The following is a 17,924-nucleotide window of genomic DNA, read 5'->3' on the forward strand; positions in this document are numbered from 1 at the left end:
CTTTCTCCATTTGTTGTCCCACCAATAAATCCAGTTTTTATGAAAGAATAGATTTATTATTGTTAGATAAAAAAGCTGTTTAAACAAGGAACAATCTGAAACATCCAAACAGGAACGATGAAACAGACAATGTGATGGGCCGTTTTACTTCTTGGTCTACGTTTTCTTTTTCTTGGAACATCCGGTTTTAGTCTTGGTCTCAGTTTCTTCCAGAGAAGCTAGTTTTTTCTTAAGTTTTGGCTCCAAAGTCGGCGTCTTCCTTTCCCTGCTGGAGCGCTGCTGGCTCCTCCGCTGCTGCCTCCTCGGATCAACAGCAGAGGATTCCTCCTTCGGATTGTGCTGACCGCTGACTAGAGAATTATCGTGGTCCCAGACCAGCACCGTCACACCTGAGAGCAATGAAAAGATAACTTAAGAAAGATTTTTCTCAAAAAAAAACTAAACGAAAAAAAAAAAAGGATGAGCAAATGCTTCTGAAGAACTCACCCATACAAGATCCAATCACGTCACCCATTGGGCTGAATTTGTTTATCTGTGAATACAGAACTGTTAATGCTGACAAACTTGCACGTTTCCTTTGTTTGATCTGACAAATGTCACTCACAGACTTGATTCCTAAAGCAGTGGCGTCATACAGCTGATAAACCAGCTCTGCAGTGTTGGAGTCATAGATGTCAATGGTCCTCTGGTCACCAGAGCAGATGCGGTCGTCAGGGTAACGTCCAGCAACAACGAGGTCATACGTAGGATGCCATGTGGCCTACAGAATAAGATTCCCCCCAATTAACATAATTGTTTAGAAAGATCTTTTCATGCTTATAAAAAAAAGGAAATGTGTTTTAACAGCTGGAATAGAAAATAAAAGCTTGAGTCAACTCTTTCTGAGCACAACTGCAAGATATATCTGTTACCAAACCATGAGCTATGTCATGCACAAATGACTGAAAATTATTTTCCAAGCTTTTAATGTCAGGTTTTGATTTTTGTTGTTTATGCTTAACTAAGCTGTAGAAGTGACAGCATTGGACTGTCCAATGGATTGAAGCGTGTGCAGAGAATTGACAAACCTTGATGGGGGTGAGGTGCTGAAACTGTCTGTGTGGGTGCTGGATGATTTGCTGAGGCTTTGACCAATCACAGGATGAGTACACTCGGATCTGGTCCTGTTGGTCTGTAGTGAGCAGCTTGGTGCAGTCCAAAGGGTTGAAATAAGCTGTAAAGTAACAACAAATGTGAGCCTCAGAAGAAAAAACGTATGTCAAGCGTAAGCAGAAAAGACGATTAGAGTTTCTAATCAGGTTTCTAAAATGTTGTGGCCGTTAGCAAACATGTTTAAAGTCCCACTCCGATCATCTATTGATCTATTTTAAAAGCGTTCCCAGTGGTCTCTTAATTGTGATTTTGCCGTTTTTAGCCAAAATCCAAAAACCTGTGTCGTTTTCTAGGGCAATTTCTGCAGTGAGGCAGTAATTCATATAAAAAATTTCCTCAGAGTTGGGACAGTTGACGCAGAGTAAGCCCACCCCCTTCCTATCATCCATCTGTGGATAGCTTACAGCCCCTCCCATCCCCAACCTAACATTGCAGGCGAGCAATATGGAGCCATGCAGACATTTTGGAATACAACCTGAGTTGACAGGCCTTTCATGAGGCATCTCGTACAGGAAACTCTTTCTGTCCTTCATGTTCCTCAAGTCCCAAAGCTTCACCGTCCGATCGACGGAAGCAGTCGCCAGCAACCAGTCGCAGCGGGGGTTAAACTCTGCATGGGTCACCTTGCCTTTGTGCAACTTCTCACTGAAAATCTGGAACAACAAAACAGATCAAATATTTGCTTCTTGTCCTTCCAAATATATACTTTTAGCAAGCAGTGGATTGACTGCTCAAGGCCCAACTCCATTGAAAAACACTTGCTCAATGGGATGACTGTTGATTGGGTTTCATGATTTTCCTTCAAGGAAAGCAGATCTTTTCACTCACTTCATTGATTATTTCACACCCATTTTTGATAAACAGATCATCCTCTTTTTAATCTTGGAAACACGTTTATCTTATATTTTTAGCAAACCTTATCTGGACTTTATGGTGAAACCACCAACGAACTTTTTCTTCAAATCCCTGACAGCTTTGGAAATAAAACACAGAACTTTTGCTTCTGCCTGAAAGTCCCCAGGAAACAGGCTGCTGATGAGCTTTGTTTTTTCGAGTTATTTGGGGATAAGTAGATGGATGAGAGAAGAAAGTCAACAGAATTAGAATAGAAACTGTCTAATTGTGATCATAAATGTATTTACAAACACGAAAGCACAGTCTATTCAAAATTACTGACATTCTGATAGAGTTAAAGGTGTCTGGAAAAAAAATGCACAAAAATGAGTAAATAATGTTTCACCTTTTGGCCGTTCAAACTGACGAGTAACAGCTCTCCCATGTTGTCCCCCGTGACGAGCGTCTGTCGGCTCACAGACACGTCAACACAGCAAAACCAAACGCTGCGGGGAAAAGAAAAGAAAAATTGTGATTCTGTTTTACAGTTTATCTAGCAAAACGGCTTTAAAGAGGTGACAAATTAGTTGGATTCCTTCCCATTTCCTAGTGTTTATCCACTAAATATTTCTTGTACTTTTAATCCCCACTAAAGTAAAGAAAAACTGAATTTGTGTTTTAAAACATTTACATTGAACAATAGACAGACAGACAGATTTTTTTTGAAAGGCAAAAAAAAGCTGTTTAAAATAATTTTCTACATTTTCAAAATTATAACTAAAGCAGTTAGCTTCAATTGAAAGCGATACATTTAAGAAAACGAGTGTTCGTCACTGCCAAGCATTTGCTTTCCTTTCTAGTTTTCTGACCAAAGATTGTGATGATTGTGGTCACAGTCTTGCGTTTTGGACAGCAGGGTAGGTGGGTGGCCTTCAAAGCTCTGCAGGGTCAGTTTCCCCTCACCGGTTGCCACATACACTCTGGAGGAGTCTGTAGGGCAGAACTTCATCCCTCCAATGAAGTCTCCGGCTCCATTCTGGGCACAAAAGCAGGAAATGCAACGACATAAGACAACTGCTGAACTGAGACTTGAAACCGAGGGCTTGAGCAACTTCGATTCTGAGAAGCAACAACTCGTTTTCCCAACTATCCAACTACTCTGCGCTGAAGTCCATCAATCAGAGAGTGGAGGCACAGCTGGAAAACAAGTATAGAATGGCAGTTCTTGGGTACTAGAGTTGGGCAGCCATGTTTAGACAAAGAGGACTCATATGTGCTAGAGCAACTTCTTGGAATTGTCGCACTTGACTGTGGAAGCACTGCGTATCCCCTATAGCTGAGCTGTCCAGCTGAGTGGGATGTTACAGTTTTTCTCAGTCGCTTTAGTACAATTCTCAGATCAGAATGAAATTCCCAAAACTATTTGTTCAATCTTCACATCATGATGTCACTTGTGCACATCATATAAGCAGTTTCTCACTTCTATGAACAAGTTGCAATTGCTTTGGTACATTCATGCAAATGATTATGTACAATTCTCTGCTCTTTGCTACATTATCAATTGTTTATGTCATGTTGATCAAAATGTATTATATAGTTCACTGTGCAATAGTCTTACTCCTCAAAACACCTAGTCATTAGTTCATCGTATAAGTCATTAACTGCAAAATGGTTGACCAAGTTGTCATAATGTGACAAACATATTTCGCTGCATTGCAAGCGAAGATATTCGCTGTGATGTGGATGAGAATTTGTGGCCTAACATACAGGAACGACAAGACGTGTCGGAAAACCACACCAATTCCTACTGCACTGCCTGTACTGTTGTACAGAATATTGTCCTATCTTTTTTTTCCCTTTGTGTTACTGTTTGCAGTGGGTTTTTTCTATGTTGGTATGACATGGTCTGTCAACAAATTACAATATGAATAATAAAAGTGTAAATGTGAATCTTGTCCAGTCTCTTGCAATCAAACAAAAAAGGTGTAACTTACGTTTTACAATAATTGTCATCAAAACTTTAGCCATAGTTTACATCAGAACCTCCCTCTAAAGTACACAGTTATATTGACAACATGACTAAGTCATTTGACTGTCTTGTTCGTAGACAATGACACAAGGACTTGACATTCTGATGGCACTGACATGTTCAATGACATAAAGACTTAGTTTTCAGAGATGAACTAAAGATTTTGAGCAAGTTACAGGCTTTTGCAAGAAATCCATAGTGTTTTGCTGTTTGTACAAATTGTTTTGAGAAATGCACACACATATTTGCAAACTTTAATTCTGATCTGAGAATTGTACTAAAGCGACTGAGAAAAACTGTAAGTGGTTAAGCCTATCAATCTAATGAGAAGAATGAAAAATGCATTGTCAAGTCTATCTAAAACATATGGTTGTGCAGAGTTGTGTGACGTTTTGCAAGCACGAACACACAAAAAGCTGAAATCCTGAAAGAAAAAAAAATCTTATGCAACTTCTTTGGTTAAAACTGTGCTTTTTCAGGAGCTCACCCCTTGGATGAAGCTTTTCTTTGTGGGCTTTTCAAAGTCCCAGAGAAAGATGTCTCCACCTTTGGAGGCTGCTGCTAGTGTGGTGGGATGGGTGGGGTGCCACTCCAGACAGGTGATTCTGCGATCGAAGGGGCTGGTAGCACCATGGAAATGATAGGCGGAGAGAGAGCGGACAAAGGGCTCCTGAAGACACTGCAAGAGGCAACAGCAAAAAGAAAAAAAACCCAACAACATTCCATCATTTCAGATAGAATATTCAGAATCTGTTTTTAAACCACCAATTAAAAAGAATAAATACAAAAGTCTATAACTATTTTTTTTTTTATCATTTGTGACCAAACTGATTGTTACTATTGGGTAAAATCCATAAAATGCATTAGGGATTTTTTTCTGTTTAGTAAAATTCTTCTTCTCCAATCAAGTCTTCAGACAGAAGCCTAGAGAAGAGGGCGCCTTGTTCATCAACTGGTCTGCCGTCTCTGTTCACTTCAATGCATTGATTTGCATTTGGGTTCCAGATTACACTTGACAGACTAAATCTGTTGTTGGTGCATTTTTATTATTGTTATTTTTAAAGCAGACAGCCCCCTCTTTCTGTCCATACTGACTTACCTGTCTCATCTGAGAATGCAGACTTTGGCCTAGACTGTTCCTGTAAATGTAGTGCAGGATGCTGTTATGGCCATTTCTCCTCTGAGCTGTATGGGGCTTGACAGGTGGACGCTCTGCAGTGAAATTCATTCAAATCAGGATGATGACCTCAGAGTAAACTCATGCAGTCCCGTTAGTACTGCTCACCTGGCTCAGAGGTCTTCACTTCTATCTTTTCCTTTAATTTTTTGGAGAGTGATGCTCCAGAGTCTGCTTCAGTTCTTTTTTTCACTTGACTCTTTGGTCCATTTTCACCTGGTTTCGTGTTCTTCCTTCTTTTCATGTCTGTCAGAGTTCGACGATATGACACGAACAAAACCACTTCTGTGTACTTCTCTATCTTTCCTCTAGAAAACCCCGTAAATGTGCAGTTTACCTGTAATTGTGGAAGAGAACCGCCTTAATCTAAAGTCTATGTTTGCATAACACGGAAGCGCACGTGACTAATGGCAGCAGATGTTTTGTAACTTCAGCCCATGACAGCTGGTGCGCGATAGATGGCGCTGTTTATTTACAAATTCTCCCTTTTTTCAAGAAACTTTATTTAAAAACTTGATACAATACAACAGACTAAAGAAAACGCTACACACTGTGAAACTTGCACATCATCAGTCAACAGTACAATTAAAATGTTTTTGTGTGTGTGCATTTTTAACTGGACAATTTGATGTAAGATTTTAAGTTAAACCTATTTTAGTTAATTATCAATTCTGAATTTCTGAATGGTATATAGTTTTAGCATTTTCCAAATTAAAAATCACCCATTATTAAATGCAACAACAACAATAATAATAGTAATAATAATTGTTATTAGTATTATTAAGATAGATAGATAGATAGATAGATAGATAGATAGATAGATAGATAGATAGATAGATAGATAGATAGATAGATAGATAGATAGATAGATAGATAGATAGATAGATAGATAGATAGATAGATAGATAGATAGATAGATAGATAGATAGATAGATGGATAAACTACACTTGCATCAGGTGGAACTAAACAAACGTTTGATTTCATATATAGCATGCAATGGTGCATTCCCCTGTTTATTTGAAAACATTTTTTTCTGAAAGGCTCCGAGTTATGTCATATTAGCTCAACATGCCTAAAAAAGTAGTCAAATTTGAATAATTTAAAAACTTTAAGACAAGCAACCAACAAAGCTAATCTTTAAAAAAATTACACAAAGTGCAAAACATCATAATGCAGCATGTCCATAAACAGGAGAACAACTGCCATATGAAAATGTATTATGTCGTGTTTCAGCAACAGGCAAAAATAACATTCTTTATGTACATATCAGTAAATTAATTCACAAACCTACCCAAAATGCAACATAAGCATACTAGAATTACAGTCTTTTTTCATGGTAAACGTTCGCTCCTTCTAATATTTGATTAGTTTTCTTACTTTTATAAATTTACTTTTATTTTTTAAAAAAGTAATTGACTACATCGACTGCTGCGTGTTTGCAAAAATATTTTTGGAATTTGGTCAACTCGGAAGTGACGCAACACACTCGTGTTCCTTGTTCTGAGATCCTATTGGCGGTTGTGGGATTTGAAAAGTTCTCTGGCGAGAGGCTGAGTCGGGAAGATTCAAAATTTGAGCAACAACTGGAATCGAAAGTAGGCTACAATGAACAGACAGGGGTAAGTGAATTTTATTAATTTAACTTAGACAATTTGTTACAAACGTATTTATATATCGTGCAATTTGTTGTTACTTCTTGATTCCACGCCTAACTGACAGTTAACGAACTAAATAACGGATTTGATTTAGCTTAGCATAACGTCGTTGCTTAACCATAAGACTAACGTTTGGCTTAGTTGATTATTTGGGCCCCCTTTAAAGCTAACGCTTATAGTGATGTCATGTTTTCTCCACAGGAAGTTCAGGACACCCCGCAGGCCAAAAAAGCCTCTGAACAACCAGAAAGACCCGGTTGGAGTAAGTGTCAGTAAATCAAGCGAAATCTCTTCCAATAAAATTTAAGCCACATGGTGTGCTTTGTTTTGTTTTTTAAGGTCTACTGTCGCGTGCGGCCTCTAGGAGGAGGAGATGAAGAATGCTGCATTGAGGTCATCAGCAGCACCACCATCCAACTTCATGCTCCAGAAGGCTTTAAAGTAAACCGCAATGGAGAATACAAAGAGGTAAACACATTTCTGATTCAAGAAGCCCTAGATTACAAGGATTAACATATATAGAAATTCAGTTCATGAGTGCTCGTCTTGTATTGATGATGTTATTCCTTGTGACAAATGGATGCACTAAAATGATGTGCCCCTTATTTCTAAATTCTACACAAATGTTTTCTTTTACGGCTCAAAAATGTTCATAAACTAGATTATATATCTAAACAATAAGCTGTTCTAAACAGTGATATAACTGTAAATAATTATTAAAATACATTTGAAGAGTTAACCCACAAGAACTGGAAAAATTAAATAATGTAGACCACAAAAACACATTTCTGGTATTTTGCTGTTACACTGACGTCACCATGGCTTCTTATGGGTTAATGCAACCAAATGAGGGTCAGATGTTTCCATGTGTATTTATCTATAAGTGTGTATCTGAAACTGAATATAGGACAGTGGGTGCACTGGGTGTAGTAATACATTTGGGCATGGCGGTGAGAATTTATGACTTTTACTTCTCACTGCCTTTTGGAGTTTTCTTATTCCTTTATTTATTTTGATCTTGTCCTATTTTTCCTTTTAAAGAATGACAATTTTTTTTTATCATCATCAACAACCATAACCTGTTGTATTTTGCAATAACTTTCCAGCACTTTCTAAGTGTTTTTGCAGCAGGAGATATATTACAAATATGTAATCCAACACAATGTGTTGATTATGCAACACTCTAGATTATTTTTGGTTTATTTGTTCATGTTTGCAGGAAAAAAGTGTTACATAAGTAGTTTGTTACTTTGTTTATTTACTTGGTTGAAATTAAAACCCTAAATATGGATTTACGAAAGGGGAAAAAATGGTTATAATTTTCCACGGATCAAACAAAGCAGGAATGTCTGCTGTTTTGTGTGAAGTGACGATGTTTTCTTGGCTACATATTTGAACCATTACTGTATCAATGCTCTCCTTTTTTTCTTTTTTTTTTTTAGACGCAGTACTCTTTCAAAAAAGTCTTTGGAGTCTCTGTATCTCAGGTTGAGCTCTTTGAGCATGTGGCCAGACCTCTCGTTGATGATCTTATTCATGGAAAAAACGGTAAGATTAAAAACCTAATACAGAAATAAAGTAGTTTTTTGTTGCTGAGATGTTGATGAAATGCAGTCAGATGGCACTTAATTTCTATTAGCAGTTATTTTCTCTCAAAAGAGTCTGAAGCCGTTCTGTTGAAACAGCGGATCCACTCTGCTTCTCGCAGGTTTACTCTTTACATATGGAGTGACTGGAAGTGGGAAGACCTTCACCATGACCGGGTCTCCAGGTCAGGGAGGATTGCTGCCTCGGTCTCTTGACATGATTTTCAACAGTATCGGGCCCTACCAAGCAAAACGTTATGTAAGAGTGGCTTACAGAGATTTTCTTTTTCTTTTTTTTTTTTAAATCAGTATTCATCTGTTTGGATTTATTTCTTATTCTCTGTCAGGTTTTTAAGACTGATGATAAAAACGGTATGGAAATTCAGTGCGAGGTTGATGCATTGTTGGAGCGCCAAAGGCGGGAAAACAACTTGTCTGTTCCCAAAACACCCTCCTCCAGGTAAATACTGCTTTGTGCTGTTGGAGGCTTTTTGGAATATATGTTTTTAAGTAAGTTTAATGAAACATGTAGCTGAAAAATCAAAATGATGGCCTTTAAAGTTAGTGGGTCTAAATACTTACAGCTAAACCTTATGAAACTGTTAAATTAGGCATTAAAAAGGGAAATGTAAATACATTTGGTATGGTTGTATAAGTTCTCCATAAATCAATCAAATATGAGTCAAATTTAGTATTTTCTTCTTCTTTTAGACAAAGGATTGAGCCTGAAATTGTAGACATGATCGCCCCCGAGGAGGCTTGTAAAGCAGATGGCGTGGACGAAGACAGCAGTTACAGCGTCTTTGTGTCTTACATAGAAATCTACAACAACTACATCTACGACCTGCTGGAAGAAACTCAGGAAGAAGCAGTCAAACCAAAGTGAGTTTCTTGGGGTTTATTTTGGGTCTTTGTGCATGAAAGGGATCTATTAAATCTGTTGACTATGTGATTCAGAGGTAAAGCTGTTGTTTAGTGTTTGAAACCATCGTTCTGATGGCACAGACTAAAGGGAATATTGAATTCTTTTCTTTTTACTAGGTGGAATGGTGGAGGTACCCCTGTGCGCCAGAACACTGAGTTTATGTATGTGAGAAGTGCATACCCTTTGATTAGACATTAGAATAGTTGCTGGGTAACATATGATGTTATAACTTTTTACACTTTTTTTTAAATTTATTTGACAAAGTAAATGTTTCTGCTTGTAAAAGTAACACTTGTTCCCTTTGGTATATTAAACTGTCATGACACAATGAAAGTACAGGGATGGTTAACCTTTTTCATTTAACTTCATGATCCAAAACTTATTCTGGCCTCTCATTTTTGCGAAAACCTTGAGGCATACATTGGAACTAAATAGTAAACTGATGTTTGTTTAAATACATTTTATTCAGTAATTGTAGTAGGTACACTCACTGCATCAAATACAGCTTTCCTACATAAAAGCATGGCTACAAAGCTTAACTATGGCTTTTCAAGGTTTTTTTTTTATGCCGAGTTTCCTTTGGGTGGCTAAATGCATGTCTCTCTCTATGTGTCTGTCTTTTGTGTTTGTGCAACATCAGTTGTGTGTCATCTTTTTAGATATAAAAATTGTGATTATGTTGTCACTGTAGACCCCCCCAATCTAAAATCCTAAGAGAAGATCAGAACCACAACATGTATGTGGCGGGCTGCATGGAGGTTGAAGTGAAGTCTGCAGAGGAGGCTTTTCAAGTATTCTGGAGAGGTGAGTTTTTGTGAATAAACACCCATGTTTTAGTTCAGTCAGACGGGAGGGGCAAAAGCTTTAATGCCCACGTACAGCAGTGATGATTTTAGATGCAACTGACTTGGAATTGCTGACTTTTTGTCAGGCTCTGTCCAGGAAATGACATCTGTTAATCTTCTCTCTGAGCTGAGCGGTTTAAGACGAGTTGTAATGATTATAGAAATGTGCCCACAAAAAGTAATTGTGAAAAATAAAAGTGCTCCAATTGGTAAAAACTTTTTTTTAAGTTGCCAGTTTTGTTTCTGCAGGTCAAAAGAAGAGGAAAGTTGCAAACACTCGGTTGAATCGGGAGTCGAGTCGCTCACACAGTGTGTTCATCATCAAACTGGCCCAGGCTCCTCTTGATGAAGATGGTGACAATGTTCTTCAGGTCAGGCGGCTGTTCAAGAGCGTAAAATGTAGGAAAAGCAGTTTGTGTACATTGTACTTTCAACACTGACCAACAGGACAAGAACCAGGTAAATGTCAGTCAGCTATGCCTGGTTGACTTGGCTGGAAGTGAACGCACCGGCAGGACAGGAGCTGAAGGCACTCGGATTCGGGAAGCAGGTCGTTTATCAAGCACACTTTAATTTAGATGTTTATGAAGTTGCCTCTCGGCTCTAACAGTTTGTGTTTAATGCAGGTAACATTAACCAGTCTTTGCTCAATCTGAGGACGTGCATCGAGATACTTAGAGAGAACCAGATGTGCGGCACAAACAAGGTGCATATTGCTAAAATAAATCTGGACATCAGTTATGCTTCAGACCATCGGTAATCAAAGTTTTCTGTCATAGATGGTGCCTTATAGAGACTCCAAAGTGACCCACCTGTTTAAGAACTACTTTGATGGAGAAGGAAAAGTCAGAATGGTTGTTTGTGTCAATCCCAAGGGTGAAGACTATGAGGAAACTCTGGCAAGTTCCTTTTGTTTTTAATAAATAAAACTGTGTGGTGGTTGTATAGAACAAAACATCTCTTTAAACTTACTTTCCCAAACTTTTGCTGATTTGTTTTTTTCCCCCTCACATTTCTGTGAATTTAGTGTAATCTGACATGAGACGGGTTCTGTCTGTGCAGCTGGTGATGCGGTTTGCAGAGATGACTCAAGAAGTGGAAGTGGCCCGTCCTGTAGACAGGCCCATATGTGGCCTCACTCCTGGGCGTCGGCACAAAAACCAGGCATTTAAAGAGGAGTTGTGCAAGCTGGATGAGCGCGGGGCTCCGGTAGAGACTGGTAAGATGTTCACCAAACCTGCCGAGGTCTCATCAGCTGATAGAAGCAGTTTAGACAGGATTTTGTTCGGAGCTATTAATATACCTACTAAAAATGTAATGGAATAAAAACTTTTGGATTCTGCTTTATGTCTGAATCATGACATTATCTGAGTTGTGCAATAGGATCTTAAATAAGTGCAGAAGGGCTGCATTCATTCATGTTTATTGAAAGGCTTCATGGCCTCTTGTGTACTTTTTTTTTTTTGTCCTGCAGACTTGACCGCCTTCCTCAACAACCTGGTGCTCAGCCTCCCACCTCTGCCTTCCTGTGAGCTGACCGATCCGAGCGATGATGTCACTCTGCCTCGGCTAATCGAAGCTCTGCACAATAGACAGAGGATCAGACAGACCATAATAGAAGAATACAACAGAGCAGGTTCCTACAGTTGTTTTTTTTTTTTTTTTTTTTTTTTAAAGCTCAAACTTTCTTTTTCTTTGAAATATCATTCAGTTTCTCATTTTGGCTTATGTTTCCTGTCTTCTGTGTTATTGGTAGCCAACACAATGAAGTCTTTGCTGCAGGAGCTGGACTCCAACCTCATTTCCAAAGAAAACTTTATTCATGAACAAAATGGAAAGCTGATAGAAAAGGACAAACTCATCCAGAACAACATGGCAGAGATTGAACGCTTGGAAAAGAAGACCAAAATGCAAGAACACAAGGTAGGAGGGGGGTGTTTTAGTGTGAATCTTGCATATATATGGAAGTTATATTTCTTATGGTCTTGTGCTTCAGATGGATATCCTGCAGAAAACAACAAAGATCTATGAAGAAGATAAGCGGACTCTGCAGCAGGAGCTGGACACGCGGGAGCACCGGCTGCAGAGGGAGCTCTCCGATAAGAGGCGTTTGGAGCAGCGCATGCACGGCGTGGTTTCAGACACTCAGCATAAGTGGGAGAAAGAATGTGTGAGTTTTACTTCTTCAGTACAGAAAACTCAAGACATGACGTATTTCCTTAGGCCTGCATTGAACATATCTCACAGGAAAAGTTTTTTTTTTGCGTGTGTGCAGGAGAGGCGAGTAAATGCGATGCAGCTTGAGATGCAAAACAAACTCTGGGTGAAAGATGAAAAGCTGAAGCAGCTCAAAGCAATCGTGGTGGAGAGCAAGGCTTCCACTCGTCCTGATCCTCCACCGCGCCAGAGCCGGCTTCAAAGGCCCTCCAGAGACGAATGTCCCCCACCAAAGAGATCAGCCTCACCTTCTCCTCTACCTGTATGTTTGCCTTTTTTACTTGTATGTAAGAGTCATTGATTTTTCTGGTGTTTTAGATATTGTAGTATTATAAGTCAAATTAAATAATTTTTTTCATTTTACTATAGCATGACTTTAAACAATCTCAAAACAAATTTCTCAAAACTTTCTTGGTTACTGTAATGTTAAAAAGGATGGTTCCTAAGAAGTAAAGTACTAAAATCAAATTGTTTTTTACTTTGAAAAATGAGTATTCATAAAATACCTGAACCGTTTCACCCCCAGTAATGTTTAAAAACTGATTTTCTTAAATGTCATGTGAAAATTCATAATTATCAATAGATTTTCAGCCTTTTAGTCTACCAGTTGTATCATTTTTTTTAAGGCAAATGTTATTGATTTTGGGTGGAAATTGACAAATTAATAGCTAATTGAATCACATTGAATCATAAATCAAAGGCTTCAATAATTTAATTGTATTACCAGCCCTACTTTGTTATTATTCTGAATGACTGCTGGTCTCAAGTAGTCCAAACAAACTGGGCTTTTAAAAGCTCTTAAACAGTCAGGCAGAAAAGATAGTTACAACCATTTACTGCTATTGTCAGTGTTTCTGCACAAAACTTAGTTCCTAAAACCGGTTCTGAAAATGTCACATCTTTAAAATCAGTTCTTTGTAAGTTCTACAACCCTGAAACCTCCAAGATGTGATTCAAAAATCAACTCAATGTACCAAAGTTTTAGTAGGTTCTGAAAAAGATATTATCAATGAATCTTTGTTGCTGCTTTTATTTCAACTTCTAGCAAATCTCAATGTTCCTTTTTATTATTTATCTGCAGTTTAATTAATTTTCATTAAGTTTGGGGTTTGCTGTATTTCTGTGATGAGAGCAGTATGGGGGTCCAGGCTATGGTAGTTAGAAGTCAAAAATATGCTTTATTATATTCTTTTTAAGATATTGCAAGCACAGAAGGTTTTTTTAAAAATCGAATAAAGATCTAAACCGAGCAGTAAAACGCTACATCTGAACACAAAATGACCAAAAGCAGACCCTTCCTAAATGCTACCTATTACTGCTGTTTCTGGATCCAGGAGGACATTTATGTTAAGCAAGAACAATATTGATTGAGACTGAAAGTTTTCCCATTTCTTTATTTTCTAAAATCATAAATAATTGAACAAACTTCCCTTGAATTGATTACAGGGTTATTATCATTTTAACAGTGGAATAGTCTTTTTTTATGCCATTTCTTTTTCCCCATCTGTAATAGTGTATCTCCACTTTGATCCCCAGAGCCCAGTTCGTTCTCGTCCCGTCACTCCCGTTACAAAGTTTCAGCCAGTCAGTTCTCCTAAGGTTGAGGAGGTTGAGATGAACCCCAGGTTTGATGTTCCCAGTCCCAGCAGCAGTAGCCTTTTATCGGTAGCTGAGTCCATCACTTCATGGGAGCAACGGGCAGCTCTGGAGAACAGGCAGGGTACCCCGAGTGCTAGCACGCCTAAAAGAGACCAGTCTCCAGCAGGTCCTTCAAGCAGCCAGGAGAAGAAGACAGTGTGCTACAGGAGAAGAAAGGGAGCCTGTTTTGCATCCCCTACATATGCCCTAGACCTAATAGAGAGAAGCTACAGGGTCAGTAAGTTAGCTGTAGGTGGTGATGGCATGAAATTATAGTTTTGGATTTGTTCTTGAATCCCCAAAAGTTTAGCATTTCAGTCTTTATCATTTACACAAAATATGCGTTTTCACTGTTTGTATTCTAATCCTTTCATCTTCACATCAACCTGAGCAGACTACGACACCAGTTCGGCCGCTGCACCGGCGGTCCCGTTCTGCCGGCGCTGAAAAGTGGGTTGACCACAAGCCGACCTCTAGCCTCGATTTGGGGACAGTCTTGCAGCCTGTCATCCCCAATTCCATCCAGGTGTCTGCACCCAATGAAAAGGCCCTGTCAAAGTGTGACAGATATGTGCTGACGCACCAGGAGGTCGCTTCGGATGGCGAGGTCCAGACCAAACTCATTAAGGTGAAGCATGTTGCTAAAATGATGCCAAAGACATCCTTGTTTGATCTTCTCCAGTTTGATGTTATTTTTACTTTGTGTTCTGAGAAAATCATGCCAGTAGTTTTCCTCACAGGTTTCCCAATAAATGGAAAGATTTAATTTGTTGTTTATTTCATTTACAAATGAAATGTTTTGATGAAGATCTTTTCTAATGTTTTTTTGCTGAACTCCTCAGGGGGAAGTGATTAAGACTAGAGGGGGAGGTCAAGCAGTTCAATTCACTGACATTGAGACACTGAAACAGGAGCTCACCACAGTCCCAAGGTAACAGAACCTGATCACATATTCATGTATGGTCGTGTCTCGCTAAATTGGGGTTCACCTTTTGGAGTCTTGCTCTCTCAGATTTTTATTTCTTTTTTTTGTGTGCAATTTTGCTTGCTTTTTCTTTTGTCAGCACATTGTGTTCAGCGTCCTGATTGGCTGTAAAGCATTGCCAGTTATTCTCCTCTGTGCAGTGCCTCTTATTGAGACTGCGTCCAGTTTGCAAAACTTTCATAAATCTTTGATTGTGAGCAGATATTTGTTTTGGTTCTAAGATTCTGGACGCATTTTTCTACAAAGGTTTGATCATTGAGAGTTTAGTCAAGAGAGAAAAGTGTTTACACGTTAATGTCTTAGAAAAGTGTGTACGGTAATGAGGGTTTTTACAATCTTAAAAAATCTTTAACAACTAAAAAAAATAAAGATGAATACTTGGTGGATTTCTTCTTTTCTGGGTTATTTTTAGAACTTCTGCGATAGAAGAAGGACCACTGTGTTGGCCTTTCTCTTTTTGCTTTACCAAAGAGCCTTGTTTTTTTTTTTGAGAATTCAGTTATCACACTTTTGCTCATAAATGTATCAAAACTGTCCAAATGTATCATGAAACTCCAAAAACCCAGACTTCAGATTGATGCAGCTTCAAGAAAGTTATCCCCTGCCCTTCAACTTCAAAAACCACTATGCCCCTAGTACTTAAATAAATAAAAAGACTCGTGAGGCTGCCATCATAAATCAAATGTCATTTTTTATGAGTTCACATTAATGCATCACCATGGAGGATTAGCTGTAAATTTAAAGGGTGCTGTTTGTCCTTTTCGGATCTTAACGGCTCCCTTTGCATGATGGCCATAACGGCGCCCTCGGCTTGTGGTTTAAACTGCTGTTAAAGTAGAAACTGACATTTGAGTTCAAATATTTTATGGAAAGACATTTCTATAGCATCACACCTCATACATGCAGGTACAAAATGTTGCAACAACATTTTTAGTTTCATGATCATCCCTTCATAAAATGGATTGGTCGGGTCCCTCCTAGTCTTGTTAAAGACTCATTTCATGAAAATGTTTTAAAATGTTTTTGTGGCATTTTTCTCATAATGGAGGACGTAAGAAAGTTAATGAGGTGCAATGATTCATTTTAGCAACTATTCAATTCATATGGTCGATGATACGTTAATTTTAAACAGTCTAATTCACTTTCACTGACCTAACATCTTAGCAAGGGAATCGATTTGTTTATTTTATTATGATTTTTTGTTTTTGTAATGTGAATAATGTGTGTGGATGGGTATAAAGTGTTTGTTTGTATTTTTGTTTTCCTCTAAAGTCGCAAGAGGAAATCGTCAGAAGGTGTTTCCCCCAGTGGGGATCAACAAGAAGGAGATTGGACCGACGTGGAGACGAGGGTAAAACAGTCGGACTCGTTCATTTAAAGAAAAGTTCCACCTTTTGGTTTGAAAATGGCGGTCAACAAGACCAAACTTTTGTTCTGTATTTAAACATTTGCTGCTTTATTGTATAAAATAAAATAATCGGGGGGCGGCCGTGGTGCAGCGGTAGGGCGGTCGACCCATGATCGTAAGATTGCAGGTTCGATTCCCGCTCTGCACGCCCATGAGTCGAAGTGTCCTTGGGGAAAACACTGAACCCCACCTTGCCTCTGGTGGTAGGCGGGCGCCTGTGCTTGGCAGCGGAGCCGCCACCAGTGTGTGAATGTGTGTGTGACTGGGTGAATGGGTCTGTGACTGTAAAGCGCTTTGTCCTTGTAGGAAGAAAGGCGCTATATAAGTATACACTATTTACCAAAAACATTCACCTCTGGGGTCATGGTGGTGTTAACGCCCATTTCAGTGGATTTGTGTTCTTTGTGCTGTTGTAGTAAATCATTTAAGTTCTAATTTAGCACATTTTCTTTGTCCTCAGTGCTCTGTGGCTGTGGAGATGAGGGCCGGCTCCAACATGGGCCCTGGTTATGAGCATCACGGGATCACCAAGTAGGCTTTTAACTTGCTAAATTAGATTTGTGCGTTTCAGTCTGAGTTTATCTGCTGAGCGTGACTGGAGTTAACGGTTCTCACTGTTGTCATTTTAGGCGCAGAAAACCCTGACTGCTTCTGAAGGCTGCAGCACTCCTGTCTTCAATACTCTCAATCCGTGCAATAATTTAAACTTTTGTTATTATATTAGTTAAAGTCACTATATTTAAATATTTTCCACACTTTTATATATGCAAAATATGTATGTATGTAGGTCACCAAATCTTGATTGTGAATATTTTTTTCTTCCTCAAGTTGTTACTGGGTTGAGTCACATGTGATTCCTGTGGCCTTTCAGCTTTGAAAAATGTTGGCACCTGATTTTAAAGCAGCCACAGTTGCTGCCTTCCAGTGCTGTTTTTTCTGTCAAATATAAACATATTTACCCTGGAATCAAATTCATTTTCTGAATTCTTGTCTTCTTTGACTGAATGCCTACAGATGGAGTCACAGACACTAGATGGCAGCATAAGACAGCAGAACATTGTAATTTGGAGGACAGACAGCAGCTGCACTAAGACTATCCAGAGTCATTGAACATGTACTTGCTATAAAGTGTGAAATTTCCACTGATCCAAATTGCTTTCGTTTGTCTGTAATCAAACAGCGGGATGCATTATTCAAACCTGAAAAACTGGTTCCTCTTCCCTTCACAAATGTTAATATTGTGAACACATCTGTGCTAAGAGTGGAGCAACTCTGTCATCAAAATTTGATTTGAATCACCAGATGACATTTATATTTTTTGCTCATGCTTGATTCAATATTCACTATTAAACAAGACGTCTGTTATAAAGTCACTCAATTAGACTGAGTAGCTGCTTCAGGCTTTTAACTTTTTTTTTTTCCCCAATATTTTCTTAACTGACTTTTTTTTTTTTTTTTTTTACTTTTTTGCT

The 17,924-nt window shown here is 38.6% G+C and overlaps 2 protein-coding genes and 1 non-coding gene across 6 annotated transcripts; 2 read left to right on the forward strand and 1 right to left on the reverse strand.

Annotated features, from left to right (window-relative positions):
• Positions 1–34: 34 nt before the first annotated feature.
• On the reverse strand, positions 35–5,659 carry ddb2 (damage-specific DNA binding protein 2). Its single transcript, XM_020704020.3, has 11 exons — positions 5,530–5,659; positions 5,301–5,438; positions 5,115–5,227; positions 4,503–4,694; positions 2,856–3,022; positions 2,393–2,492; positions 1,628–1,805; positions 1,068–1,213; positions 605–760; positions 487–532; positions 35–389 (listed from the first exon to the last, which is right to left on the reverse strand). The coding sequence occupies exons 2-11, from the start codon at positions 5,434–5,436 to the stop codon at positions 157–159; spliced, it is 1,467 nt and encodes a 488-aa protein (XP_020559679.1). The 5' UTR covers positions 5,437–5,438; positions 5,530–5,659; the 3' UTR covers positions 35–156.
• A 1,008-nt stretch (positions 5,660–6,667) lies between these two features.
• kif23 (kinesin family member 23) lies at positions 6,668–17,423 on the forward strand. Of its 4 annotated transcripts, XM_023955765.2 has the most exons (24): positions 6,668–6,812; positions 7,050–7,110; positions 7,188–7,316; positions 8,291–8,396; positions 8,557–8,693; positions 8,782–8,894; positions 9,146–9,316; positions 9,476–9,520; positions 10,051–10,163; positions 10,454–10,575; positions 10,652–10,754; positions 10,831–10,910; positions 10,984–11,103; positions 11,267–11,423; positions 11,679–11,840; positions 11,961–12,127; positions 12,201–12,374; positions 12,480–12,683; positions 13,958–14,293; positions 14,454–14,687; positions 14,902–14,990; positions 16,317–16,395; positions 16,913–16,983; positions 17,082–17,423. In XM_023955765.2, exons 1-24 carry the CDS (start codon positions 6,799–6,801, stop codon positions 17,095–17,097), a joined length of 3,003 nt encoding a protein of 1,000 aa, XP_023811533.1. In that variant the 5' UTR covers positions 6,668–6,798; the 3' UTR covers positions 17,098–17,423. The 4 variants fall into 4 exon arrangements, with proteins under 4 accessions (XP_023811533.1, XP_023811535.1, XP_023811534.1 ...); XM_023955767.2 differs by lacking the exon at positions 13,958–14,293; XM_023955766.2 differs by lacking the exon at positions 9,476–9,520.
• LOC111947591 (Z30 small nucleolar RNA) lies at positions 10,239–10,334 on the forward strand. The gene has a single exon (XR_002873471.1). It is a non-coding gene; the product is annotated as a Z30 small nucleolar RNA (small nucleolar RNA).
• Positions 17,424–17,924: the final 501 nt, after the last annotated feature.

The sequence above is a fragment of the Oryzias latipes genome, chromosome 6 (genome assembly GCF_053564925.1).
Source record: "Oryzias latipes strain Hd-rR chromosome 6, Olatipes_Hd-rR_3.1".
In the NCBI taxonomy this organism is placed as follows: domain Eukaryota; kingdom Metazoa; phylum Chordata; class Actinopteri; order Beloniformes; family Adrianichthyidae; genus Oryzias; species Oryzias latipes.

What these genes read in the sequence shown, in the direction of transcription:
- ddb2 (XM_020704020.3), bottom strand. Translation starts at nt 5,436, where the DNA reads ATGAAAAGAAGGAAGAACACGAAACCAGGTGAAAATGGACCAAAGAGT. An exon ending in TGCATTCTCAGATGAGACAG is followed by an intron (nt 4,695 to 5,114) that starts GTAAGTCAGTAT and finishes TGCCTCTTGCAG; the next exon opens with TGTCTTCAGGAGCCCTTTGT. An exon ending in CACAATCATCACAATCTTTG is followed by an intron (nt 2,493 to 2,855) that starts GTCAGAAAACTA and finishes TTTTCCCCGCAG; the next exon opens with CGTTTGGTTTTGCTGTGTTG.
- kif23 (XM_023955765.2), top strand. An exon ending in GAAGAAGCAGTCAAACCAAA is followed by an intron (nt 9,317 to 9,475) that starts GTGAGTTTCTTG and finishes TCTTTTTACTAG; the next exon opens with GTGGAATGGTGGAGGTACCC. An exon ending in GGACCGACGTGGAGACGAGG is followed by an intron (nt 16,396 to 16,912) that starts GTAAAACAGTCG and finishes CTTTGTCCTCAG; the next exon opens with TGCTCTGTGGCTGTGGAGAT.